General features: G+C 48.0%; 1 protein-coding gene across 4 annotated transcripts; it reads left to right on the top strand.

Annotated features, from left to right (window-relative positions):
- Positions 1-344: 344 nt before the first annotated feature.
- On the top strand, positions 345-20,793 carry GSN (gelsolin). Of its 4 annotated transcripts, none has more exons than XM_083875671.1 (17): positions 345-423; positions 12,136-12,337; positions 12,864-13,018; positions 13,850-14,011; positions 14,218-14,367; positions 14,584-14,673; positions 15,563-15,695; positions 15,922-16,010; positions 16,325-16,540; positions 17,119-17,252; positions 17,720-17,810; positions 17,994-18,164; positions 18,787-18,961; positions 19,235-19,359; positions 19,533-19,610; positions 20,018-20,078; positions 20,299-20,793. In XM_083875671.1, exons 2-17 carry the CDS (start codon positions 12,145-12,147, stop codon positions 20,466-20,468), a joined length of 2,193 nt encoding a protein of 730 aa, XP_083731797.1. In that variant the 5' UTR covers positions 345-423; positions 12,136-12,144; the 3' UTR covers positions 20,469-20,793. The 4 variants fall into 4 exon arrangements, with proteins under 4 accessions (XP_083731797.1, XP_083731796.1, XP_083731798.1 ...); XM_083875670.1 differs by lacking the exon at positions 345-423 and adding an exon at positions 771-825; XM_083875672.1 differs by lacking the exon at positions 345-423 and adding an exon at positions 7,749-7,773.
- The last annotated feature ends 92 nt before the right edge of the window (positions 20,794-20,885 follow it).

Below are 20,885 nucleotides of genomic sequence, written 5' to 3'. Positions count from 1 at the left end.
AACCTGTGCCGGAGAAACTGCCCAGGGTAGTTGTGCCGGGGTACCCGCGCCCAGGCGAGCCGGGGGGAACTGTGCCCGGGTATCTATGCCATTTTACAGAAATAAATAAATAAATAAATAAATAAGCCAGGGTAGCTGTGCCCAGGTGAGCCCTGCCAGGGGTAACTGTGCTCAGGGTACCTATGCTCGGTGTACCCGTGCCCAGGTGAGCCGGGGGTAACTTTGCCCGGGATACCCGTGCCCGGTGTCCCCATGTCCCCGTATCCCCGCGGTCCCGGTGCCGCGCCCAGGGAGGCGGGCGGGCGGCGGGGCGGAGGCGGAGGAGCTCCGGATCCCGCCCCTGGGGCTCTGCCCGGCCCTGCCCGGCCCTGCCCTGCCCTGCCCGGCCCCGCAGCTGCCTCTGCCCGCGAGTGCCAGCACCAGGTAGGGCCGGGAGCGGCTGCCGGGGCTTCCCCCGGCTCCTCCCGCACGGCCGGGCGGAGGGATGGGGGGCTCGGAGGGGCGGAGGGAGGGGGCGGTGGTCCCGGGTCCTGTCCCGGGATGTTCCCTGCGGCATCTCCGAGGCTCGGCCAGGCTGTGAGCGCTGCCGCCCAGGAGCAGTTCCCGTCCCCCCGGTGCGCCTGTGAACGCCGATGAAAGCAGTGCGAGTGGTGACGGGAACAGTGGGGGCTTGTTTGTTTTGTTCTTTGCCTGGGGGAAGAATGTTTGAAAGCTCTGAATAGAAATGCAAAAAATGTAGACACTGAAAACATATTTAAAATGTTTCCTAGGAAGAGTGTTTAAAAAAAAGTTATGGGGATGACTTGTTTCAAGGAGGCCTCATTAGTAAGTAGATCCGTCTTGGAATAAAACTGCTTTGAATGTTATTTGCTCTTGGATGTAAAAAATCCGACTTTGCTAACAAGGATGATACTAGCATTGTTTCCCCTTAAGTCTCTTATTTTTCATACTGATCATTACAATTTCCATTTTCCACTACCAACTCTGCATGATGCAAGTTTATCGGCAAGAAAAAATTTCCTTTATTTCCTTTGTGGGAGTAGAGCATGGCTCAGCTCAGGGTGTCCTGCTCTGGAGTCAGAGGGGGTGGGAGTTCCCTAAATACCTCTCCTCCTCTGGGTTTCTCAAACTGTTTTACTGAATACCTTATAACATCCATCTGGAAAAATGAAGTGAAACCTGAGTACTGAGGAATGGGTCTCTCACAGGCTGTCACAGCTGGTTTCTCTTGGCCAGGAGACAGTTTATTCCATAGTTTGTACCACAGAGAGGTGGGAGATGGAAGCTTAGGAGGAGAGAGAAGCTGAAGTCAGCCCCGTTTAACATCTGCTCCGTGGGATGGGTGCTGCTGGCATCCCCTCCCTGCCCACCCCACTGCCTGGCCTTGCTGCGCCTTCAGGCTCTGCTTGAACTCCATCCATCTCCAGAGTGGATAATGGGAATGCTGGCCTGTGCTCAGGCACAGCCCAGGCTGTCAGTGCTCATCTCTACCATCACCAGGCTTGCTGGAGTGCTGGGAAGCCCAGCTCCATGGATTTCACTGGAATTCAGCATGAAGACAGGGTGGGAATTTTAGTTACACCTCGTTAGTGACATGGGTGGATGGTGAGAGCCTGAAATGTTACATGTTTAAAGACAGGGAGAGATTTTCCAGCGGTTGTTTGAGAGTTCAGCTGAGTTTCAGTGAGAGCTGAGTACCTGCAGTGTCCCCAGAGGAATGACTCTGGCTCTTGGCAGAGTGGAGGCTTTTTCTGGCTGCATGAAATTCCAGTGCTATGGAGAAAACAGTGGGGAAATTGAACCAGCCATCAATCTCTGGCTGCTTCTGAATGTCCAAAGGGTGACAAAGCAGAAATGCTACTGCTGCTGCTAGTTTAACTTGGATTTTACAGGCACAAATCCAACATGTGAATTTGTTCCTTTCACCACCAAAGCAGGGATGGGAGCACTCTGCAATCTTGGTTCATGGCTTTGATAATGTTACCAGGGGGGATTGCTGCCAGCTCTGGCTAAAAGGCTGCCTGATGTGTTCCAGTGCAGGGCTGTTTCTGTAATGATTTCTGTAGTTCTGGGAGTGCTGCAGTCACAGCCAGCATTGGTGGTGTGGGCAGCAGTGTCACTGAGCCTCTGTGCCAGGGAAGGAGTCAGGATCTTCCTCTGGGACATGGAGCAGCAGGTTCAGCTGCTGACCCAGACTGAGCCAGTGCTTTCCCCTATCCCAAATTCAGATAAAATAACTTTTTGCTGTAGCTTGGGTGTTTTACAGAATTCCAGTGGGAACCAAACCATTTTTAAAATAGCCCTGTGACGTATTTAGTGCTCAGGATTTATATCTGCTTTTAGCTGAGTTACAAATACAAGCTTTCCATTTTAATCCAGTCCCAGACATTAGTGCTGCTGCTGAGTGGCATGTATGGGAAAGAGGATTTTGGACAGAAATGTGCAGCTTCAACAAAACAGTTATTTCTTTGTTTTGCTTTGGAATCTGGAGACCTAAAGAAACTTTTTTTTGTTGTTCTTTAATCTGAGGTGATCAAGTGTTGCAGCTTGGTTGCAGTAAAGCAGAACATGGTTAAACACAGATGTGAAGTACCTTGGGTACAGTAACTCCTGCCTAGAGAGAAGAAGCTGCTGTTGTTTTCTGTTCCCTTCCATGGCACTCGGGAATTATCATGTGAATAATCAAGTTCTGAGTGTGTCTCTGCCTCTGCTCGATTATTATCAAATGTTTTTCCTGAAAAGGCAGAAGATTCTGGTATGGACAATTTGTCTGTAACAAGCTGTGCATTATTTCTGTTGGTTAGTGATTGTCTGGTTCTCTGGACCAGGTATTTGATATCCCTTCTAACAATCTCAGCTGGAAAGAAAATTGTATGTATTGATATTTCATATATTTACTTCTAATCTCTTTTGGATCTTTTTAAACTCAAGACTCAAAGGATGTTTTGTGCAGTGGCTTTTGGAGATCACTGAGAGTTTGCATTAGGAAGAAAACCTCCAGTTATCTTTTTTGTGAAGCTTTTGTGCAGCTCTTTGTGTACCTCTGTCACTCCATTTGTTCTGCTGCTTCACAGCATTAGTTCAAGTGTGTGTCTTTTCAGTCTCTTAATCATTAATTAATCACTTCAGACACTAAGAAGCCTAAGGGAATCGGAAAGAAATGCTCTGGATGATTAATTCTTTTCCCATAAAAGCACTAAACTTGCTGGAGCTCTCAGCTGTGAGCCATGCTGGAGCTATTTTCCCTGTGTCAGACACAAGCTCCCTAGGTGGGGATAGTGCACAGGGATTGAGCTGAAGGCTGGGGTTTGGCACTTTGGGAAGTGTTTTGCTGCAGGAGGCTCCACAAAGCCGTGGGAGAAGGGAATGCAGCCGGAGACAGCCCGGGGCACAGCAGAGCTGTCACGCTGGCTCAGCACTGTCTCACAGCAGATGTTTGCACAGAGAGGAGGACGGAAAAGTGCTCAGGCAGTTTCCCTCAGCTCTGTCCTTGTGACTTTGGCAGTCGGGACGTGTCTCGATCAGGGATTTCTGACTTGAAGGTTTGTTCAGTTATTTCAGTGAGGAGAAGAAAGGTAAATGAACTGCTGCTGGGAGTGTCAGAGCACCGTGTGTGCACCAGGCCTGGATTTCAGAGGTTTTCCCTCTGCCTCATCTCTGCTTCCCAGCGAGTCACAGGCGAGTCACAGGCATTGGCAGATGTTCAATATTTACACTGTGTCCTACACCCTGATAGCAAATTGCACCAGTGGCCAGAGCAGATTCATCAGGCCTCCTATCAGCTGCCAGACACCGCTGGGTGCCTCTGTTTGCCCTGCAGCAGGGTGTTCCTACCCCCATCCAGCTGCCCTGCTCTGTGTGCCCGTGGCAGCAGGGAAACACTGGGAATGTCTCCCTGTGTCCCTCAGGGTGTGCACCCTGCTGATCCAGGGCTGTTCCAGAGCTGCCTCTTGACGTGGCACTGATAAATCCCATCAGAAATTAAATCAGGTCAGACAGTGTCCATTAAATGGCAGCCCTGTAGTTCACACCTGCTCAGGGAAGGGAAGTGTGGTCAGAGCAGTCAGGAAAGGCAGTAGCAGCCTGTCTCAGCAGGACGGCCAGGTATTTATCTCTGATTATCCACCGATGATGCATTTGCAAGGTTAAATAGTGCTCTGACATGAGTGGAGTTAAACAGAGCTCTGGGGAGCTTTGCAGTGCTGGGCTGGCTGGAAATGCCAGCTTGGAATGGCCACGCTGGATCCCCTCAGGGAGCCTGGTGGTGCTGGGCCATGGGAGGGGTTGTTTGGTATTCTGGGGATCTCACACTGCCCTCTGGAGAGCGACCTTTATTTTACTTCATTCAGTTTCCCCAGCTTTGAGACTTTGTGAGCAGCTCCTCAGTCAGGATATTCCAGGTTGTCAGGGTTTGTGATGAAAATTTGGGATGTGATGGTATCTGCATGGAAGGGTTAGATGGGATGGAGTCTTAAGATTTATATATTTTTTTTCCTTTTGCCTGTTTTAAAGTGTTCTTTTCTGACTATAGACTGTGGGTTTGGTCTTTACTCCTTTATTTTTTGTTCCTCATTCACCTCCCACTGAGAACCTGGAGAGCTGGAACCGATCTCAGCTGAGGTCCCAGCACAACTGCAGTGGGAGAAACAACAGTTTGTATTAGGGCAGTCAGGCCGTGGGACACTGTCCAAACCCAAAGTTTAGACATATGTTATTTACTCAGCGTTTCCACATGCAGTAAAAGTACAGCTACAATTCAAAACAGCATCTTTAAAACACTGGAGGAAATGAATCATCCCGGGATCTCTTAAGATGGACAGAGGCTGCTGCCGTGAGCGCTGACACCGTGACGACTTTCCCTTCTTTCGGGCTCTCTGCTCTGACAATCCTTGTGTTTCCTCCTCAGCAAGGCCTGGATCCTGCTGGAAATGAAATAAAATGAAACCCTCTCCTGTTAATCACGTACCTCGGAGAAAGAAGGGATGATTTTGGCCTGTGTGTTTCTAGCATTGCTCTCTTGTGGCTGTGCCCAGTGGGATGGGAGCTCTGGGCATTCCTGATGCTGATTTTTTGTTCATCCTGAGTAGCTTCGTGTCTTGTGGAGGTTTTTGATGTGGAAAGTTGAATTCTGTGTGGAGCTGATGGGCTCCCACTGGCCCCGTGGTGACACCAGTCTGCTGTGCCCTGTCACTGTGGCATCAGCAAAATTCATTGATGTGCTTTTTACTCACTCAACTCAACCCACGAGTAACAACGACTCCCAAGTCCTTTCACACCCTTGCCTGGGCCTGATGCTGCAGGAGGAGTGCAAGGCCACGCTCTGTGCTTCCCTTTTGGACTTGTTTTAGGCCATCTCTCCTGCTTTCCAGCCTTTCTCTGGCAATAATGAATTGCTCTGTTCCTCTTTGTGTTACGGATCACAGATGGAACAACTTCTGTGCTGCAGAGGAATGTATCAGCTTGTTCTCTGGGGAAGAAGAGTTTGCATAAAGTTGCAGATGATTTCCCCTGAACGGGCAGGACCTGGAGACTGGAGGAAGAACATCTGTGTCATTTCCCTGCAGCTGACCACAGGCATGTCTTCACTGCCTCCCTCAACTTGTTCTGCCTGTCACCAGCAGCTCTCTCTCTGGGACATAATTTAGGGAGCTAGTCATATTTTAATGTGCTGGTTTATGTCTTGTGTGTTACATAAGCACTCCTTAAATATTTTTTCAGCACTGAACAATGATTTGTGTTGGAGTATAATTCAGGATTTATTTTTGCTCCCCAGTGAATGAAAGTGGTCGGTGGTTTCCACTGATCCAGCCTTCCTTGTGTATGTTTAAGTGCATGATTCAGCTCTCACTTATGCTCAAGGCAGGGCTCTGGACCAGCTGATTGTATCAGCAGATTTCCCTGGGTGTGTTTCAGGTGGCAGACATGTCTAATCTCTAAAGCTTTCTCTTCTGGAAGTAATATTCTCCCCAGTTTACATCACTGCAACTGAGAGGAAACTCAGGTTTTCGTGTTGAAGTTTTCTGCCTGGGGTGCATCGGGCTGGAAGCTCTGTGTTTACTAAGTGGGTTGTATTTAAAAGGTGCAGAACCCAGAATAGAGCTGATGTGACTCATAGTGCAAACAAACAGCTGGAAAAAGTGAACAATACTCAGATCTTCTGGGCCTTCTAACTTGCTCGAGTGGTTTAGTAGGAATCTTAACAACTGTAAAAAACCCACTTGCCAGTTGCACAGCTAATGCTGGACTTCGTGTCCTGGACTCTTGATCTGAGTTAAGCAACTCAGTTTGAATATTTTTAAATTTGTGGCTTCTCTGTTAAGATGTAGCTGCAGGAAATGCCATTAACTGTGCTGCTCCTCATACAGGGAGCTGAAATAGTTTATGGAGTCACCATGGCTGGGGAAGGGGGAGGCTCAGGCTCTCCCATGCCAGCTTTTTCTTAAATCCAAATAACCTTTGTTTAGTGGCTTCTTCAAGGGATGGAAGGAAAGGGGTTGGGTTTAGTTTTGTGTATATATGAATTTAGGGCTGTCTGGAGACTGAAAACTGAGCTAATCCATCACTTCAGATATTTTTCAATGCCTGTCCCCTTGGTAACAAAGCTGAAATCCTGCCAGAGTTATTTTCAATGGTTTACTGAAGAATTATTGATATTCTATACTGGTTTGGCAGGGAAGCTGAAGGAATAAACAAATATTTCCATTTTCAGGGTGTGCTGTCATTGCTGTGGATCCTGTGCTGAACCTTCTCCGTGTTCAGCAGCGTCATGTCCTGAGTTTGGGATTGTCAGAACTCAAGTGATCCTGTGCTATTCCCTCTCACAAGCTTTGTAAATTCATCAGAGTTTTTATGGGGCAGCAAGAGATCATAACCAGAGAATAAAGAAGTGGCTGGGTGGGTAGTCAGACAGCGAAGACTGTGTTCAAAGTGCACAAAGAGCTGAACCTGAAGCAAGCCAATAACTTTATTGGGTTTTTTGTATGTGTGACCTCTTCAGTGTCACTGTTTTAGACCTGGGGAATTATGCCCTTGCTCTGGGCTGTTACTGTGGCAAGTACAACCTGTAGATTTCCTGGGATTGATCATGCCAGGAGGATTATACCCCTTTGCCTCTTGCAAAACAAGGATTTATGGTTTTCCTGTTGTTGCAGCAGAAATACAGCGGTGATTTACCTCTGCTGGCACTTGGTATGGGTGGTCTGGAATGCTGTGAGATAAGGGAGGCTTTCTCTGTTGAGGACATATATTGTTATTTATTTGGAGCAGTTCATATTCTCCAGGCAATGTTTGGCAAATAAATAAAAGGAAAGAGGGAGTTAGTTGGGGTGGAAATTCAAATGTTTGCCCCCAAGGTACAATAAGGATTGGTGCACAAGGGGCATTTTTGCAGCATGACTGCAGTGTGGATACAGACTCTACTCAGATTTACTGTTCCCCTCATATTTAAGAAACTCAGTCTGTATTTTCAGGTTATTTTGATGTTCTGCAAGTGTCATCCATTAAAATCAAAAATACAACCTTTGCCATGTAGAAAAGGCAGGAATTGGTCCAGCAGGGAGCAGCAGGTGGTTTGGATGCTCTGTGGTGAGATGTTGTGTTGGCTGCAGCCCTTCCTGTGTGGGTTTTGTTTATGCAGCAAATTTAGACAAATTATCTGAACCCATCAAGAGCTGACGCCGGAGCTGCAAATGAGCACAACCACATGGGGATATGGGCTCCTCTTGTTTCTGTCTCATTTAATTCAGCCAAGCTTTCCTGAGCAGCTCTGTGCAGGTAAGTCCTGACTATATTTGTGGATATATTCCAGTATGAATTGCCACAAATTATTACAAGTTAACCAGGCCTCACAAAAATTGTTGTGCTCATTTTTCTCTTGTTAATGGGCAGTTACTGAATGAAATAAAGATTTTCTTTCTTTCTCTGATGTGAGTATTGGATGATACTATCTTGTAGAAAGTTACTTTAGCTTTAGATGGTGGTAGGTGTGAAGATGTGAGACTGTATTTGATGTGGAGGAATCACACATTTATTATTCCCTGTAATGGATTTTGCAGTGTGATGGGGTAGAGTAAGAGATTCCAGGCTCAGTGTCCACAGGTTTTTCCTGAAGGGAGCAGGACATTCCTGTCAGTGTAGTTGTGCTGGGCAGTGCAGAACTGGGCAGCTCCTTGGCAGAAATTCAGAGGAGAGTGAAGACAAATGGCCACAGTGCTGCTGGTGTCAGTTCCTGAGGGCAGAGGGGACTGGGATGATGAGGGGGAGGCATGGCCACAGGGGTCAGTGGGCAGAGCACAAATGAAGAATTTAGGGAGGGAGGCAATGAGAGCTGTTTGCTACAAGCTGCAGGGTGGAATAGGAAAGGTGGTTTGGGCTGGATCCCAGGACAGACAGGACTGGAGGGAGTGGAAGCTGCAGCAGCAGTCGGGGCTTGCACAGCCCCACAGCAGGGTCAGGATTTCTGAGCACAGGGACTGGGGCCTCTCTGCCTTTTCTGGCCTTGCCCTTGAAGCAAACAGCTTCCAGCCTCGGGGAGATCATTGCACCCTTCCCTGGGGCAGCAGCTCCAGCTGCTATTGCTCTGTGGGGCAGACACAGACTTTGATCACTGTGTCGCCGTTCGTGTTGGGCGCCCAGGAGCCAATCCCTGGGATTGTTCCTGCAGGCCAGACTCCATCCCAGTGCATTCCCAGTCCTGCTGGTGTGACTGCACATCTGGAGACCATAATGAGCTTGTTGTCTTCCAATGGTTGCTCAAATCATTGGACTAATTTTCCCAAGTTCTTGTTTTCATCACTGTGCAGCCAAGTGTCATTTAGCTGATCCATCTGCACTGAAATCCTGCATTCTAAGCCCTTTCCTTGTTTTCCTTAAACAACTTTCCTTTGCATAAGACATTGGCTGTGCACAGCACCCTTTCTGGGACCAAACTGGACACTTTTATTAACAGCAGCTTGAAAAGTGCCTGTTTTCCATGTCTCCATTGGGACACTCTTTTCAGTAGAGCCTTGGCGATCTCAGCTGGCAAATGGCCCCAGAACACTGTCCAGAGCAAACATTTCTGGGGCTTGATTGAACAATGCAACACTTGCTGCCAGCAGGAATAACCCAAACCAGCTGTTGGGGTAGATTTACACCTATTCCCTCCAGGAATGGCTCAGATTAATTAATTTTATGAAAGAAGACTATAATATACAATTTATGCACTGTAGCACTCTTGCCATTTTTTGTCTGTATTTACATATTGCAGCTCACTGGCAATGCAAGCTTGGGTGTACAAAATGCCAAATTAATTAGAAGACTAAATAAATGTTTTTTCAAAAATATTGTATCTGCATCTATCTGCAGATTACAATATCCTACAGTGGATGTTAACAAAGAAGATTATCCTGGGCCTTTGTGCCTTCACTCTGTGAGGTTTGCCCAGTTGTGGCACTATACAGGTATTTAATTCAGCAATAAAAAGTCCAGAGTATTTTTCCATTTGGAAAGGACCCATCTCTTTCTAGTGTTATGCAACCAAATCATTTTGGTTTGGGTTTGCTGGAGCTGCCAAAGCCTTTCACAGCTGCCTTCCATGGAGTCAAGGTTCCAACATGTTTTTCACTGAGACTTAGACCTCTGACACTCTGAACTTCCTTCACAGAGATCAGAAATACCAGCAGGACTAGCACATTGTTTTTATTGTCTGTTTCAGTTTGAGACTTTCCAGTGAAATTTTCAAAGGTACATTGCCAAGGTGACATTTCAAATTAAAATGCATCAGCTTGGACAAGAGAGCAGCAGAGTGTTCTCAGGAGAGAGGGAAAGAAAATATCCTCATGGAGAGTGGAGAAAGCACAAAACAGGGTCTGCTCTTTCCTTCATGGAAGTTTTGTTGTGGAGTTTTATGGATGGAGGGTTTGGCCCCTTATTTAAGAATCTTTTGAGAGATTCTGGCCGTGGGAAGCTCAGCCTGTCAGGAATTCTCCCCTGGGTGTGTTGAGAGCAAAAGTGCCCAACAGCACAACTCCACGTTGTGTGGCCACAGGGAAAGGTCCCTGCACAGTTCACTTGCTGCAAACACTTGGAAAATGTGATAGATGAACTTGCTGCCGTGTGGGATGATTGGAAGAATCATCTCTTTACTGGTGGCAGATTGTTGGGGTGCTACAATCAGCCCTGCTGTAATTCCTCTGGGCTGAGTGGGTTTGATGGCTGTTGTGTTCCTGTCACAGGGTGTTGCTACACCCTCAGAAATACTTGGTTGTGAAATTATTGGATTACTGAATGAGCTTTTGTTTTGCCACCTACCAGACTCTGAATGCTCTGTTGTGAGCCCGGGAGCTGAAATCCATCAGTGCATCCCCAAACCCTCCCGAGTTGTTCCTGACAGTGGCTGTGTGGAGGCTCATTCAGGTGCAAAGCAGGAGCTGAACTCTGCTCCTCCGACAAATCCAGGGAGCTGAGGGTGCATCCCCCCCATCCTCAGCTTGCTCAGTTGAATCCTCGTCTTTCCCAAAATCTCTTTCCCCGCATTCCCTGCCAGCTGGAGCCGCCGTGCTGTTCCTCTGCGTCTCATCAACTTCACAGCTCCCAGCTGATGTCTCTGAATTCCTCCCTGCGAGGGGACGCTTGGCCCGTGTGACCCCGGGTGCGCTGTCGGTAATGGATCGCACATTGTGTGCAGGGAGCGCCCGCTGGGCTCTGGGAGAGGCTGCGGGAGGCTCTGGGATTCCAGCAGGATTGTTTGCACAAACGCGTTCCGCCCCTGCGCTGCCGAGGGGGTGGGTGTGTTTGTCCCCGATAAAAGATTGGCTTCTGCCCTTCATCTCCCCCAGCAGCCAGAGGAGCTGGGACTCCCCGCAGCTCTGCAGGAGAAGGGAGAAGCCCATTTGCTCCTAGAAATGGGCAGAAAGGACTTCAATTATCTTTTCCTCACCATTTTCTGCACAATGGCTCTGAAGCTGAACTGTGTCAGCTCCATGTCTGTGGCAGGGCTTGGATATGTTGTTACAGCAGCTGTTGTGCTTTCAGCTGTGGTAAGTGATGAACATCACAATTAAACACCGATAAACTGCTGGTTCCAGCTACTTACAGGAGTCCCTCTCCTTTAACTCTTTGTCAGGGTTTTGTCCAATTTTTAGTGGGAATTTTGGAGGATTCAGGCTGACTGGATTCATGATGATAAAGTTAATTTTTTTCCATCTTTGATATCTGATTTCAGCTTAGGAATCACTTTGATACCTAACTTGCTATTTTGCTTTCTGGTTTGTAACATTCTTTATTTCTGCCTTGAAAACTGAGCATATTTTACTTCTGTCCATCAGCTGCTGTGAACATCTTCTTTGTCAAAGTACTGAATGCTTCTAATGCAATATTGTAATGTTTTCTTACCTGATAGCACTCAAAGGCATGATGTGATCGATGGACTGACTTCATTGCCACTGCACCAGAAATGTTTTATTTTCTTTCAGAATTACCAAAGTGAATTCTTTTATAAGACAGGAAAGTGTTCATTATGTTTGTTAAAAAAAAAAAGGATATTGCACCGTGTTGATATATTGCATAAGTATGGCAATAAACATATTAAACCAAAATTGCAATGTCCTTAGGACAGGATGTTGTGTAAATTAATGTAATTCCTACAAGGGAGCAGTTAAAGTAACAGGTCAGAACAGAAGAGCTTTAAGAAACCTATTAATTACCTAAATATTCAATGATACTCACAGCATTTTCCATTTGGTTTTCAAAAACCTGTAAATCATGTTTGTGCAGGATGTACAACATGTGGGGTTAAAAGGCATTTCTTTCCTGGAATGTCAAGCTTCACTTATGTGCCACACTGAAAAGTTATAAAGTAGTAAGAAAAATACAGAGATTAAAATCCAGAGAGACAACAGACTCTAGAAGAGGATAAGCCAGGAATAAACCAGGTGGTAGAAGTGATTGGAAGTGAAAATTAACAGTGAACAATGGAGAGGGATTCTTTCCACACACATCCTTATGTTTTCCCCTCCTTCAAAATTCAGTGCATGAGAGAAAAAGGAAACTTTCCACTTTTTGCCTAGCACAACGAATTAAGAGAAGAGAAGCAATTTAATTTCAATACTTCCTTGTGTCCTGCACACTGAACAGCATCCTCTGTCTCACCCCCAGCCTGTCAGCATGGTGGAACACGCCGAGTTTTTGAAGGCTGGGAAAGAACCCGGCCTTCAGATCTGGAGGGTCGAGAAATTTGATTTGGTCCCAGTGCCAAAGAACCTGTATGGAGATTTCTTCACGGGAGATTCCTACCTGGTGCTGAACACCATCAAGCAGCGCAGCGGGAACCTCCAGTACGACCTGCACTTCTGGTTGGGTGAGTGCTGGGAGTGTCCCTGCAGAGCTGGGAGCCCAGAGTGACCCCTCAGCCTCTCTGCTCCAACCATGGCCACTAAATGTTACCCAAGGAAATAGAAGTGCAGTTCTGGGTATAAATAGCCCTATTTGTGTCAAATATTTGCATGGTCTCTGCAATAGAGAGTACAGCCACCTCTGATCCTAAAACCAGCTTTTCCTGGGCAATAGGACAGGTAAGTCTCTGTTCTGCAGAGGTTCACTGGAGAGAAAAGATCTCAGGTGAAAGGTCTGGCTGAAATATTTTCTGTCTGAAAGGAGGGAAGTCAGGTATGTTCCTCCTGAGCAAGGAGTGGGATTTTTCCCTCTCCTACCTGCCCTCTGCAGTCCATGTCACAGAGTACCCTGCCAAGGCTTTCCCCACAGCCTGCAAACCCCAGGCTCTTTGACCATATCACAGTGAAATCTGCTTTCTCCCCGTGTGTTTGCACAGTTGAATGCAGAGGCCGACCCTGCATTCCCTCTCAGTGTCTCTCTCTGTGTTTCAGGTGATGAAAGCTCTCAGGATGAGCGTGGGGCTGCTGCCATCTTCACCGTGCAGATGGATGAGCACCTGCAGGGAAAGGCTGTGCAGCACCGAGAGGTGCAGGGCCACGAGTCCCCCACCTTCCTGGGCTACTTCAAATCTGGCATCAAATACAAGGTGGGTGACAACTGACCTGAGTCTGCAAGAAATGGCATCCTGCCCAATTCCCAGGAAAGTGAGAATTGCCCTTTTTCCAGTTGCTTAAACCCCATTCTCAGCCAGATGTTTTCAATGGGTTGGAACTGCACAGGGTGGAGAGCAGCAGATCCCAGTGGGAGAGATTTGGCTGAATTAATAATACACAAGGAAAGCCCCAGAAAATTTTAGGAATCAAGGTTTTGTTTTTCTTTGAGAGGCAGAGGAAAGAGCAGTCCCAAGGCACCTGGAATGAATTTAAGAAGCAGCAAAGTTAATGGGAAACGCCTACCCAGGAGATTTGATTTCTCCCCACTTGCATAACAGTTTGACCTTGCAGTGTCTGTGCTGAGCCCACCCTCCCAGCATGTGCAATGTTTTGGTAAAGGAGATGAGCAGTAGTGGGAGTTACTCCTCCCTGCCATCACAATAAAGTGGGATAGAAGTGAAAACATGCAGTCAAGCAGTTGTGTCTGTTAGCAATCCAAAGGCACAAGGCAAGTGATATCAGGTCACTTGCTTGCAAAGTGCTCACATTTCCTCATGTCTGAGACTTCCCTGATCGTTCTGATTTGTTTATTTCCCTCTCACTTGTTGTTACTTTCATTCCTTTAAACTTGGTTGTGCTTTTTTTGTGGGTAACTGCCATGGGTCCTGTTGCCTGCATTGATAAATAATTCCCAGTGTCTATCAGCAGAGAAAGTGAATCCTGAGCTTGGGATAATTTCTGGTAGACAGGACAGGTTATACACATGGGAATACACTCTTCCCCCCAGTCCTGGTGTGAATCTTTGCTCCTGTGTTTCCCCCCAGGCTGGTGGTGTGGCTTCTGGCTTCAGGCACGTGGTTCCCAACGAGGTCACTGTGCAGAGGCTGCTGCAGGTCAAAGGCAGGAGAACAGTCCGGGCCACGGAGGTCCCTGTGAGCTGGGACAGCTTCAACACAGGGGACTGTTTCATCCTGGACCTGGGCAGTGTGAGTACCACGTCAGAGGCAGCTGTGGCAGAATTCAGGGGCAGGAGATGTCTGACACTTCGCATGAGGGTTTTTCTCCCCCCACTCTGCTGAAGCCATCTCAGTGCTGAGCATCCTGACACACTGTCATTGCTCAGTCCCAGCTGGGTCCTGTCTCCTCTAGAGAGGTGTTGTCATGCTCTGACACAGCTTTCTCCTTCCCCCAGAACATCTTCCAATGGTGTGGCTCCAAGAGCAACCGGCAGGAGCGGCTGAAGGCCACGGTGCTGGCCAAGGCCATCCGTGACAATGAGCGCAACGGGCGCGCCAAGGTCTTCGTGTCAGAGGAGGGATCCGAGCGCGAGGAAATGCTCCAGGTTGTTCCCTTTGTCCATTTGTCCATGTGTAGTGGGAATGTGGTGTGTGTGGTATAAACACACAGCTCAGTGCAGACCTGCTCCTCTGCCCCGCTGGAACATCAGAGGGAATTTATGATTGATCTGGAATTCTCTTCTACTCATTCTCTTGAGTGGAGTACCTGGGAAGGAAGATCCTCTTGGATTGGCTGGTAATGATTTCTCTCTCCCTCACAGGTCCTGGGACCAAAGCCCAGTTTGCCAGAAGGAGTTTCTGATGAGACCAAAACTGACACAGCCAACAGGAAGCTGGCTAAGCTCTACAAGGTAATGAGGAACCCTGACATAACTCTGGGGAGAATGGGATCTTTATGAAATCAGATGGAGATGCAGTATGAGCTGCAATGAGCTGCTCTGAGTCCTCCTCCTGCCTCACTCTGCTTCTTAACAAGTTTTGTATATGAACCTTGGTTGCTTACACTGCATGTCCATGGACTTTCTGTTGTGTTTGTCACCATGTATGGCTGTAGTGAGACGATAGAACTTTCAGGAATTTTTGAGAGAAAGGTGGAACAAATGAAGGAAAAAGGGAGCTTTCCTCTGTGGTGTCAGGCATTGTGTTAGGAAAGTGAGAGGAAAGAACTAGAAACAGTGAGCCTGAGAAACAGGACCTGCCCCTTTCTAACTCCCACATGAAGGCCATGACTTGGAAGGTGCCATTTGCCATCAGCTGTGTGAGTGGAGAAGAGTGTCCAAGACTTTTTGGGAGGAATCTTCTCTAAGCAGCCTCTGGTATCCCTGGGGTAAATATCTGTTAAGATGGTTTTTTAGGTGGCACTTTATGCATTAGTCAGTAGAGGAACTCAGATTTTTAACCGCACTTGATACAGAGAGGCTGTTCCCAGTTACCCTCCAGTCCCTGTGTGCAGTTTTATGTTTTAGAAGATATTTCCTTTGCATTGAGGGTATTTCCCATTTTGGACCAATCTCTCTTTGGTCCCGGCAGTATCTACTTTGCTAGAAATACTTGAAATCTTCAGAGTAAGTGTGATGTTTTTGCCATGCTGTTGCTGTGTCAGAGGTATCCTGTTTGAAAACAATAGTGCCTGCAGCAGCCAGTGCATTCAAATGGATTTCCTTTCCCCTCCCTGAGTTCTGAAGGGAGCAGGAGGGAGCAGAGGGTGCCTTGTGTGACCTCTGTGCTGTGTTGTCACAGGTCTCCAATGGGGCTGGGAACATGGCAGTGTCCCTGGTGGCAGATGAGAACCCCTTCTCCCAGGCAGCCCTGAGTACAGATGACTGCTTCATCCTGGACCATGGCACAGATGGAAAGATCTTTGTTTGGAAAGGTACCTGAGACAACCAGGGAGAAAAGAATTAAAATCATAAATACCAAGGCAGTTGTTCTCTCTCAGCCACCACAACAGGCATGAAAGAGATCGAACAATGGTCATTTGTTATTTGGCATCATTTGTCTGGAAGGCTGGGTCCTTCCACTTTTGCAGAAAGGTACTTGAGACAGTTTCTTCTCTGGGTAAAAAACCCAGACCCCCTTTCTCTCTATTTTCATTAAAGGCAAAGGTGCCAACTCTGAAGAGAAGAAGGCAGCACTGAAAACAGCCTCAGAGTTCATTGACAAGATGGGTTACCCCAAACACACCCAGGTAAGGACCTGTGGCAGCCCCAAGCACTGGGATCCCTTTTCTGCCACATGAGCCAAGGACTGCAGAGTATGGATGGCTCAGGAGTTGTGTCCCTGTCAAGTCTTTCAAGTCTCTTGTGGGAGATCTGCTCTGTTTTGGGAGGTTCTGCAATGCTGCTCCTGAGCTAAAGCAACATTTACCCCAGCACAGCTGAGAGTAAAGTTTCTTCCTCTCAGTCACTCTTTTACCTTTTCCATGACTTCTAAGAATGAAAAAGAGGAGCAGATAAACCTGCAGTTCTTAGGGAGATGCTTCTAAAGGCTCATTCCTTTCAGATCCAAGTCCTCCCTGAGAGTGGTGAGACACCTTTGTTCAAGCAATTCTTCAAGAACTGGCGGGACAGGGACCAGACAGACGGGCTGGGGCAGCCCCACGTTTCTGGCCACGTTGCCAAGATTGAGCAGGTCCCTTTCGACGCGGCCACCCTGCACAGCTCCAAGGCCATGGCTGCCCAGCACGGCATGGAGGATGATGGCTCGGGCAAGAAACAGGTCAGTGCTGCCACAATCCCTCTGGGAACGTTTCCAAACTTTTCTTTGCTACTCGATGGCATTGCTGCAAGAGCAGCGAGACAAATGGAGGCCAGAGAGGCATCAATGCAGGTCTTGTAACTACTGGGGGAATTTCTGCTGCCAGAAACAGCAGGAGGGTCTTGAAAGCCCTGCAGAAAAGTGGGGTTGATTCTGACTCCACGATTTCCCAGCGCTGTGGACATGGCTTTATTCCTCCTCCTCCTGGTTATTTTCTCTGTTGCCATCGCATGTGTCAGTGTCTTGGAGCACCTGAGTTCATGACTTTGAGCATAGAAGCAGGGCTAGAGTTGGGCTTGAACGGGCTGGGGGCTGTCCAGAAGCCCAAACAGCGGCCCCGGCCGAGGTTTGGCTGTTTAAAAACGCCCCGAAAAGCCTCAAAGCTCGGTTGGGGCCCAGCCCGGGGAGCGGATGGGAATTGTCCCGTCAGTCCCGGCAGAGGGCGCGGCAGCACCGCCGGCTCCGGGATGCGGAATTTGGGGATAACGCGGGCCGGGAATGGGGCTCGTTCTGCAGCGCCTCTGCTCCTCTCCCGCCAGATCTGGAGGATAGAAGGCTCCGAGAAGGTGCCGGTGGACCCCGCCACGTACGGGCAGTTCTACGGCGGGGACAGCTACATCATCCTGTACGATTACCAGCACGACGGGAAGCGGGGACAGATCATTTACACCTGGTACGGGACTTCTGGGGCAACTCAGGGAACGCTGGGGCCGCGTGGGGCTGCGAGTCCACTCGGAAAATCCGTCACTGCTGGTTCTCGCTTTCAGAGGATCTTTAGGGGATAAAGTTTCACCCTGGATAACTTTCCTTTGCAAACAAAACATTACCAGAGGTCTGGGATGTTTAATTTGAAGTGGAACAATGGAGGGAATTACTGTGAGAGCTTTTTTTTTTCCATTTCCCCCCCACCCCTGGTTATTACTCCCTTCTTTGGATCAAGCTCTGCTTATCTAGGAAAGTGCTGCTTATCGAGGAAATGTTCTTATCTCTGCCTGTACTTGCTGTGCTACAATAGAGGATAAGGAATTTCTTTGAAATGCTGCAGAGATTCCATAACACAGGGTTTTCATACCTCCTCTTGATCTCTGTGTGTGTGGGGAAAGACTGAGAATAAAGCTGGGATTTGACCTTGTTCTCCAGGCAGGGCGCCGACTCCACGCAGGATGAGATTACAACCTCTGCATTCCTCTCAGTGCAGCTGGATGAGGAGCTGGGAGGCAGCCCCGTGCAGGTAAAGAGACCCAGCAGAAACCAACCTCAGCACTGGGGAATAAAGAATATATATATATATATATAAAACACCTGGCCCAGCTGGGTGCTCTGTGAATATTCCAGCTCGACAGAGAGTTGTAAAAGCTGTAAATTTCTGGTTAGTCTTGTCTCAAAACTGACATCAAGTTTCTTTTTTCTTCAGAAACGAGTAGTGCAAGGGAAAGAGCCCCCTCACCTGATGAGCATGTTTGGTGGGAAGCCCTTGGTTGTTTACAAGGGTGGAACCTCGAGGGAAGGAGGCCAGACTGCACCTGCAGCAACGCGGCTGTTCCAGGTCCGCTCCAGCACCTCAGGGGCCACCAGAGCAGTGGAGGTACGTGCAGGGAGATCAGCCTTGGTGCTCTGTGTACAGCCCATGGTGGGAACATGACACATTGAAGAGTTCAGTTCCCTCTGTGCAAGAGGAACTTGGGCCAGGACACAGGTTCAGAGCCCCGCTGCTCTGAGAGAAAACGCACCCAAACGCCTCTGTGCAACAACAAAGGGGATATTAAATCCTGGTGAGGAGAGGGCACTGGTTTATGGCTGCAGGAACTTCCCAAGTTTCCACCTTCAAGAGGCTTCTTGTTAACACAGAGGAGTTGGTGTTAATAATTGATCAGTGTTGATAGCAGCCTGTTGATAGCCATAGCTCTGCCATGGGCTTCCTGGTGAGCTCCTCAGTCTCCAGCCATAGGACTAGGCACAATGACAGTCAGGCTAGGTCATGTGTACTTGTAATCACACGCTGAAACAGTTATTTACTCTTCCCATGTGGAAAATCTAACTCATCACTTGGATACAGGGAATATACAACACATCTGACAGCCTTGCATGCTCATATGGAAAATCTTGTTTGCAGTTTATTCAACTGTAGGTTCTGGTTTGATTTTGAAGTAACAGGCTCTGTGTAGAGGATGGGTATACCTGACACCTGCAGTGTTCCTTCTTTTCAGCTGGATCCTACAGCCAGTCAGCTGAACTCCAATGATGCCTTTGTCCTGAAAACTCCCTCTGCTGCCTACCTGTGGGTTGGCCAAGGAGCCAGCAACGCTGAGAAATCAGGAGCACAGGAGCTGCTGAAGATCCTGGGAGCTCGCCCTGTACAGGTCGCTGAGGGCAAAGAGCCAGGTGAGGGGGTCATGGTGGAGACTGCAATCATTTCTGTGTAGCTGCACATCCTCAGCAATTAATGGATATTTTGTCTCCCAGAAGAAGAAGATGTGGACATGGGCAAGAGGGGCTTCTCTGGGGTATTTTCATTGTTTAACAGCCCTCTTGTGTATGTCTGCAGGCCATTGGGACTTTCTGACCCAGAGGAATGCTTCAATTCCTGCCCAAACCATAACGTTGGTGTGAGTTCCCTGGCCAGGAGAAGCATCACCCTCTGTTTCTGTTTTGCAGACAATTTCTGGGCAGCCTTGGGTGGCAAAGCTCCGTACCGCACCTCGCCGCGCCTCAAGGACAAGAAGATGGACGCTCACCCCCCGCGCCTCTTCGCCTGCTCCAACAAGAGCGGCCGCTTCACTGTGAGTGCCTGGGGATTTATCCAACATCCAACATCCACCTGGCAGGGCTGGGACGGGCTCAGGCACAGCTGCCCTGTGCCCCACACCAGCAGTTACACCTCATCTTTCTTGGTGTGCTTTGTCCTGTGCAGATAAAGTGAAGCCTGTGCTCATCTTAACCCTTTGTTTTCCAGATTGACGAAGTTCCTGGAGATCTGACTCAGGATGACCTTGCCACAGATGATGTGATGCTCCTGGACACATGGGATCAGGTATGTCATGTTTACAGGGGGACAAGAGGAGCAAAGAATAGGCACAGGTTGGCTCTAGAATGAGCACTGAACCACAACAGCTAGCGGGGCTGTTGTATTAAAGATTCAGCACACATCAGCCACAAGGCAAGTCAGAGATGAATTTTGATGTTTTCCAAACATTTGCTACTTTCCCCAGATATTAAGCTAGTGTAGAATTTGTTCAAGGGTCTACAGTTCATGTAGATAAAATGCAAGCAAAAAAATTCCCAGTATTGACCAAAAGACCTTTGGTCATGTTGGTCAACAACTCACCAACACAAGGATTTTCTAGTTTGTGTCATGCTCTGTTCCCTGAAGCTTCATCTAAATTATCCCTTCATAAAGAGAATGATTGTTGCAGAAGTAATTAATATTTTTATCTTTAGGTCTTTGTATGGATTGGAAAAGATGCCCAAGAAGAAGAAAAGACCGAGGCACTGAAGTCTGGTAATGTCACATTTTCCTCTCTGAACTATCCCTTTCTCATTTCCCCACTGTGTGATCATGACTCACGCAATTTATATTCTGCCAGACATAGATAAAACCATAGGGTGCAAACTTTGAGTGGGTACTTTTGTTCAGATGGCCAATGTGAAGCTGCCTCTCTGGGGGCCATTTACCCCCAGCTGAGGTGGTGCTCAGTGAGGTGCCCTCCCTGTGTCCCCAGCCAAGCGCTACATTGACACAGACCCCTCCACGCGGGACAAGAGGACCCCGGTGACCATTGTCAAACAGGGCTTCGAGCCTCCCACCTTCTCCGGCTGGTTCCTGGGCTGGGATGATGACTACTGGGCTGTGGATCCCCTGCAGAGAGCAATGGCTGATGTGGATGTGTGAGCAGTGTTTGAAACAGAGCAAGTTCAGTGCCTTCGATGCCTTGGAGAGCTCCTTCCTCCTGCAGGATGTATGTTAACGAGGGAATGATGTTAATAGCCAATTAGCTGTGCAATAATTTCCGAAAACAATCATGACCAGTCATTGACCCTACTCCTTGCTTTGATTATATTTAATACAATAAAGCTTGTATGAAATATGGGAAGAACAGAAATGGTGGCGTTTTTTTACGAAGAAGAAAACATTAAAGAGCAGCTGTGGATCCCATGTTTGAACACACCTTAGTAACCAAAACCTTCTTTGTGCCATCTTTTGCACTTCGACTTTTTACTAAAAGGTTACAGAGATTATTTTGAGGAGTTTGGGACTGCTTTGCTTTCCCCTCTTCCAAATTATATGCATTTGAGGCCCCGATAAACA

Source organism: Zosterops lateralis, assembly GCF_965231275.1.
Source record: "Zosterops lateralis genome assembly, chromosome: 20".
NCBI classification, from domain to species: domain Eukaryota; kingdom Metazoa; phylum Chordata; class Aves; order Passeriformes; family Zosteropidae; genus Zosterops; species Zosterops lateralis.
The sequence above is the reverse complement of the archived record's forward strand: the minus strand, read 5'-3'. Positions and strand labels throughout refer to the sequence as shown.

Excerpts from the sequence above, each read along its gene's own strand:
- GSN (XM_083875669.1), top strand. The coding sequence starts at position 10,884 with ATGGGCAGAAAGGACTTCAATTATCTTTTCCTCACCATTTTCTGCACA. Across the intron at positions 17,811-17,993 it reads TGGGAGGCAGCCCCGTGCAG|AAACGAGTAGTGCAAGGGAA; the intron begins GTAAAGAGACCC and ends TTTTTTCTTCAG. Across the intron at positions 20,079-20,298 it reads GACCGAGGCACTGAAGTCTG|CCAAGCGCTACATTGACACA; the intron begins GTAATGTCACAT and ends CTGTGTCCCCAG.